Source organism: Mytilus edulis, chromosome 4 (genome assembly GCF_963676685.1).
Source record: "Mytilus edulis chromosome 4, xbMytEdul2.2, whole genome shotgun sequence".
Taxonomy (NCBI): Eukaryota; Metazoa; Mollusca; class Bivalvia; order Mytilida; family Mytilidae; genus Mytilus; species Mytilus edulis.
The window spans coordinates 52,676,888-52,684,365 of record NC_092347.1 but is presented as its reverse complement, the minus strand read 5'-3'; the positions used below and the strand labels follow the sequence as shown (position 1 = coordinate 52,684,365).

At 32.9% G+C, this 7,478-nt stretch overlaps 1 protein-coding gene across 1 annotated transcript; it reads left to right on the top strand.

Moving 5' to 3' along the window:
* The first annotated feature begins 4,352 nt into the window (after window positions 1–4,352).
* Window positions 4,353–6,088, top strand: LOC139519944 (uncharacterized). The gene has a single exon (XM_071312263.1). The coding sequence runs from the start codon at window positions 4,484–4,486 to the stop codon at window positions 5,774–5,776; it is 1,293 nt and encodes a 430-aa protein (XP_071168364.1). The 5' UTR covers window positions 4,353–4,483; the 3' UTR covers window positions 5,777–6,088.
* The last annotated feature ends 1,390 nt before the right edge of the window (window positions 6,089–7,478 follow it).

Here is a 7,478-nt window from a genome sequence, read left to right as displayed (position 1 = left end):
GGAATGGACGTTGCTGGTACTACTATAACATATTTATGTTGTTAATTGATTTTATTTAAGTATTACGAATGGGTTATGAGTGGGAATGTGAAGAGAAATATCTCAAGATGTATAACAGTCAAACGAGTATCCGAGTACTAAAACTGTACTCGAGTACTCGGCCTTTCGATCGAGTACCCGAGTACTCGAGTACTCGTTGCCATCCCTACTTAAAACATTTACTAAATTCTTTCATAGATACAAATTTATGAGTAAATTTGGGTGTACCTGTAAAATTTATCTTACTAATTTATGATAAGATTTCATTACAAATGAATAAAAGGCATGCAGGGCAGTTATCTGACGAGTTCAACACTAAAAATTAAAAACATCATTATAAGTGAAATCGACCCAAATGCAATAGGAAAGTTTATGAGTATAAAATTATACAGAAGACATAAAGAGTTGGAGAATTTCCCACAGATAAGTAACAATAAAACATATTCAACTATGAGGTATACTGGAAATATATGTAGGACTATATAGAAGAAGATTTTTTTTTATCCAAAGATGAAAATAACACCAACAACTGCTTAATTTCCATTGTTTAGGGCGTGGTGAAATAGATCGATGCTTTAGCGTAGGAGAATACTAGCTGCAATACAAAATATTCTGTGGCTCTATTTACGAATTTTCGAGAAAAAAAGTCACGAGCGTTTCAGCAAAAATTACGATCAATTTTCATCGAAAAGTAATTATTTCATGATGAAAGAGTATCACAAAGAGATGTAGGCCTATACCGATAAAAGTGTAATAGTAGTACGCCAAATACGTGCACAATTATCCGCGCAACCGTCAGGTAACGCGCGAAAATGTATGCTGCAATGTCGTTTACAGAATGGTAGTTTGGTTCCCGTTAGACAGTCGGAAACCTGACCACGGTTTGACCCCCATTTCTTAAGGCAACAATGGAAGTCGACTCATGTGATTACCATATATATGGGCATTTTTTTACCAAAAAAAGTGAAGCTCGTTTTTTTTAATTTGTAGTTTTTTGCATGAATTAAAAACAAATTTGCTTTTCAGTGAACATTCTTGAGTATATAATACATATATTTATCAACTCAATTATGGATTAAAATCATTTTTTTTTTCTCTCAAAATGTGTCTTCGAAGTCCAGGTGTTGACCAAAAAATGTGGTCAGAAGAAATTAAAATTAAAACTTCCCGGGAAGCTATGCTGAATTTAAATTATGTGATCAGAAGTGCCGTATTTTTAGTTATTTTATTCTTTAAAGAAAATGAATCAAATTGGTCGAAAAAAAATAGGGGGTCACGGACCATTTAAGTTCAAAATTTTACTTTTAAACAGGTATGTAAAAGGGACCATTTTTCAATGAAATGATAGGGAAAATAGAGGTGTTGACATATTTTTATCGGAATATTAAAAAAACTTTCTATGACAATTGGTCCAAAACTGTAATATGAAAAGCTTGAATATAGCTTCAAAGAATGAGCCAATAAAAAAACATAGGTCACCGATAAGGGAAAAAAAATATTTTGCCTTAAAACCCGAAGTACTGGCTACTGGGCTGGTGATACTAATAGTCCACCAGCAGAGGCATCGACCCAGTGGTAGTAATAAAATTAACGGTACCAATTTTCTTGCACCAGATGCGCATTTCGACAATACTTGTCTCTTCAGTGATGCTCGTGGCCAAAATATTTGAAATCCAAAGCTTATATAAAAGATGAAGAGCTATAATCCAAAAGGTCCAAAAAGTATAGCCAAATCCGTGAAAGCAATCAGAGCTTTGCATGAGGGAGATACATTCCTTAATTTATAATAATCTCTAATATTTTGTAACAGCAAATTTTAAAAACACAAAAAAGTTAGCTTTTGTTCGTAAAAAAAGTCATCGGCTAAGGCAAGCGGAGAGGACTGATACGCAGACCCGTGAACATGTTTCATCTGAAATTGAACCTAGTGGAGAGATGGCTTCTCATTTGACTATAGCAACTGACAACTAAAACACCATATCCTGATATCGTTTTTTGCGATATGGTAAACGACGTGATAAAAAAGTCAATTTGTAATAGATCGTGATCAGTCCTAGGCTTATGAATTCCCGTTTCTATCAGTGGGTTCAAAAACTAATTTTATTTTCAATCAGTAAAGAACAACGATCCAATGTTCCCCGCCATGCACAATTACATGTCATATTTTATCTATCAAAGGGCAAGGAACAAGAAAATCACCTTTTTTCTTTATCTTTTTTATTTTCAATATCTTAAGAGAAATAAATGCATCACAGGAAATGAAATGGGATTTGCATTACAATTTATATTTCAAAGGGTCATAACTGGTTAAAAATATTTGATTACGACTTATTTCCAAACTGTCAAAGACATTGCTTATGATATGAGTTTCACTTAATCTGACAAGAATTGTACACATGAGAGTTCTACAATGTAACAAGACCGGACGATCGGATGCCCGGTATTTTTATGTCTCCTGCAACGCGTTTAGCTCAGTAATCAAAAATTAAAAACCCAAGGTTGTAGACTCAAATTCTTGGAAAGAGAAAGCACTTCATTTCCTATATTCCGAAGTTCCTAAATTATACAGAAGTGCCGCTGTAATGGGGTCCGTTTTTGATATGTCAAATATGAAATTGGGTGGGAAACTTTACATCAAATGTTTATGAATTGAATGATGGTAGTTTCGAGGAAACAATAAAATTTGGTTAACAATAAAATATTTGAACTAGTGCCCGTGGGTATTTTGAATTTAAACAAAAATCTAACTAGTGTCGGATTCTAGGGAAGTACATGTGCTTAAATAAAAAATGATTTTCTGCATAAAAAGTTCCAAAATATTTTTCAACAAACACATCATTTCAACCCAGGCTACGCCACTGCAAATTCATTCTATGGAGCCGGGTATTCTTACTGCGATCATAAAAGTTATTATTTACACCAGAACCATTTTAAATTTCTTATTTCAAGCATAAAATTTGATAGATATGGATTGTAATACTTACATATCGGGTGTCAATTTGTTTAGGTGATGCAAATGTCCGCCATTAATATCGAGGCACATTGAGCATTTTCCAGATGCATCACGGGTAATCTTACTATACAAATCCTTGCTGATACCTGGTTCTACCTTTTTAAAAACTTAAAACACGAAAGAGATCATAATGAAAGTATTCTGAATGTAAATTCTTCATTATTTGAAATAAAAGTAAATTTATTTGCAATCCTTGTATGAACAAACTAAATAACAATAAAGTTTGTCTCAGTGATTCCATGCAAGTTCTAATGAATGGACTCATATTATTAAAAAAAAAAGCACTAAAGCAATAAATAAATGGTTCTAATCATGAACTTGAAAATAAATAAGAACCAAAAAGACTGCGTCTAATATTTTTCTTCTTCTATTTAGAATAATAATAATAATAACTGTATGCATTTTATATTTATATAAAAGTATTTCAGAGCAGTTTATGAGTGCTAAGTCAACAATTATGCTTTAGATCACAAGTCATAGTCTAATGTCAGTATGAACATGCTTTGAATAAGAGTGATTGAAATACTAGTCTGAAACAGATTGTTTAAAGTTCAAATTTAGGACAATACTTTTTCATTTACTTTTGCAGGATTCCTTCATCACAATTTTGTTTTATAATATTATAAACAATTTAAGGTTGTGCAAAGACAGTATAATAAGAATTCCTTACCTTGTTTTAGTTAAGTCAAAATTTTCAGTGACTTAAAGAGAATAATCAATCCAGTCAAATATTCACAGCTGATTCTCCAAAAGACTCCATTGATTTTTTAAAAAACACACTAAATGTGTGAACATTGTGTTCAGATGCAGTTGACATCAATGTGTAAGACCAAAAAAACTACAAGGTCAAAAAATGTCTTTCTTTTGGAATTAAGTTCGAACGAGGTTTCATACGGGGTGATAGAACGTAAGACTTGATTTTATTTTTAACTTTGAGATACATATTAAATAATTTTTTATATAGTATATATAATCTTTTTTTATCTGTGAAAAAAAGAAGAAAAAATAGCAGACAATTTCGCATAACATATAAATGACGATCAACGGTGTTACGCAATTGTAAAAAGAAGGCCAATTTAACATTTTTTTAAAAGTATTATTTACTTTTTAATAGGGACCATGATGATGCTTTTAAAAAAATCGAAAGAAATCTATTTCTGATCCTAATGGTAAGTAAGAAACAGAAAAAAGAAAAATATCCAAATAAGCGCCAAATATTTTTCCGCGAAATTAATGCATTTTCTGAATGGCGGGTTTTAATATCAGTCCCATTGTTGTACTAAGAAAGTAGGAACAATGGTCGTTTCTAAGGGCTTGCTTTCCGACTGTTGACGGTATTTGAATAACTGTATATACCGAAGGCATACTTATTATTTACGGTGGGAACGAACTCAACAGAATGTCGATTCAAACTTAGTGTGACTGCCAGATATGGAAAAAGCATACATACTTATAATTATAATAACGATAGAATACTTATTTGGTTTGAAGTTTACAGAATGTGTTACGATAAACAAGTTGAAAACCTTCCAACGACTGCGTTCGAACGAACATAGAACACGAAGATCATTAAAGGGTATTAGAGATTTCAGCTGGGTCGAACGGGTGCCTGGAAAAAATATTGGAGATGCTATACTTAATCCATTGTCGAAGGAGTTAAGAGTAATTGGAATTTTCTTGGCTGCACATAAGTATTTTGAAGTCGATCGACGGTATACCTTTACATCATCACAGTTTGAGAATCCGAAATTCTACAAACATTTCCCGACCCCACGTCTTCGTAAACGACACCAGGTCGTAGTAGGAGCATGCGAACTGGGATATTTACCTTGCGTAGAAGAAATTTTCAAAACAGCTAATCATTCTGGTTCTCTTGCCAAAATCCACAAGAATTTTGGCAAAAATGCCATACGCTATGCATCTTATTATCCATTTAAAGATAGCCTCGAACTGTTCCGTTACAGGGTAACAGCTAGTTATTACATGTGCTGGTTCACTGAAATGAGAGAAGATGTGCTTGCTTTGCCGGGCACTAATAACTGTTTTAAAGATTTAAATGAAACAGAAGAAGCAGGTGGAAAGAATATAGAAGACTTTAGAAGTGAGGTCAAAATTTCAGAGGAATATTCGATTTTTACATGTGCGTACTTGTGGTTTTGTCCTGACTCATGTTATGGTAAATCTTCCGGAGGTAACGTAAAAAGTAAAGAAGAAGCCCTAGACGACCATTTAAATCCTTGTGGAGAATTGCAAAAGAAAGATTGTTTTTGGGGTATTGGTAAAAACAAAAATTTCGAAGATTTGGTAAGAAATAAATTTAATTATTCATGTGACTGTGAGTTTGAGAAAAAAGGTATGGTATGGAGTCCCATGTACAGTTTCTGTGTTGACAGGGACGAATGTTACGAAGAAGACTATGATTGCCCAACAGATCAAATTTGTAGGAACACTGTAGGTAGTTATATGTGTTCATGTAGGACTGGATACTACCTAGACAAGAATACAACTCGGTGTAAGAGGCATGATCTATTGAATGCAGCAGCTGCTTCCGCCCTGGAGAGAAAAAAGACAGAAAAGGCTGTGGAGGCAAAGAAAGAAGAAGGAGGCTCCTTGTATGTCTTAAAACTCTTGGTAGAAATAATAAGAGGTCATTGTCCCCTACATACCGTTACAAAACCTTTGTTAATACTGTGTTTTTCTTCAATTTTTCTGTTAGTTCTTTAAGTGTAATTTTTATGCATGTTTGTAGGTCATTTTCTTTTTATTACAAACGTAGTATAACTTTTATTAAGAAGTACTTTTATAGTACGTCATGGCTTTTTCTGATGTGTATCCACTGCTCATTTTCACCGCAGTGAAGCATGGTCGATGTGCTGTTATGGAAAGACCGATGTCCGTCCTGTCAATGTGATTTGCTTCCCAGTTTTTTAGTCACGATAGTACTTCACGAAAGTTTCTGCGCAGCAAAACTGACATCATAAATCGTATGTTCCAGGTTCTAGTCGTATATTTTTTCTATAAAATCTTTTAAAATTCGATCATCATTATTATTATGTTCTTTTTTTTGTAAAAGAAATTAGCATGCATGGTTACTTGATCTTACTTCATTTCAAAACCTTTTCTGTGCAAGAGCTGCTGGAATTTTTTTATTGTAATGCATAAATGGAAAAGTCACAGTGGGTTCATCTGCCTTTAAAAGTATTCTTAAACTATTTGATTCGATGTACATGTGTTTTGTAAGTTTGAGGTCAGTTGGATGGCCAACTTTATCGGAACTGGATAGTGCAAAAATATTTACAAAACTTTAGCATCAAACTTTGACTAATTCAGTGGCAGGATATTTGTAATGTTGTAAAACGCGATTTATAATGGATTTATTTCCATTTTTCTATTTGAATAAATTAAGGAACTGTAATAGAAAAAGAGGCATAGTCTGACCGATTTATATATAATATTATAGGATTAAACGCCTTTTTAAAGGAAGTCACTTCTTATAATTTAATTCTAAATTCCATTTTAAACCGTAGGAAACCATGAAAAAACGTTGATGACGTCACGGTCACATGACTAAATTATGTCTATGGGCTCATAACGAAATAACGTCAGCCAATCAGAAGACGCGTTACATCCAACATTAAATTATTGGTGTATAAACTCGACCAATTCACTCAAAAACAAATACAACATTAAAACTATGCTTGTGTGTGACTTGGTCCAGTTTATTCACCAATAAATTCCTCTAAAAAGGCGTTTAATCCTTATAATTATCTAAAATTGGAGATAGGGAATATGTTTTTCCACACCTCTATTTTTTACCTCTATCACACGTAAATTGTATATTTATGTCATTGAATAGGCCTGGCGCATGATTATATTTGTTTGTTAACGCTAAAATATTTACTCAATGAAATTTGCTATCTGATAAAAAGTAAACTGCAAAAACTCTTGTTATCATTCAAACGATTTTTTTGGGGTGTATTATTTAATATTTAAAACGATTAACGTGCAGTAAAAAAAATTTGGTAACGTCATTGTTATTATCGTCTTCTGATGTCGGTCTAGTACAATACAGAATTCAAATTCGTAACAATTTGCATGCACTCGTCCTGTTTAATATGTTATATTCTAGTCGTTGGAAATTAAACACCAATCCATATTTCCACCCATGATAATTTTTTACGACTTAACTCTTAATAAAACTAATCATTGCAAATTGAGCAACCATACCCGTAATACATAGAGATATATGTTTGTTACTTTTAAAAGTGAAATTTCATTCATTTTCATTTAACATGATCCTTTGAGGGAACACAGCTAGCTGAATGGTCTCCAACGCTGCAGAGATTTACGTAAAGAAGAAGATTGCATGTATTGCCAAATGATTTCGATTAGAATGTTCCACAATTTTTATTTCGGATAGCAGAAA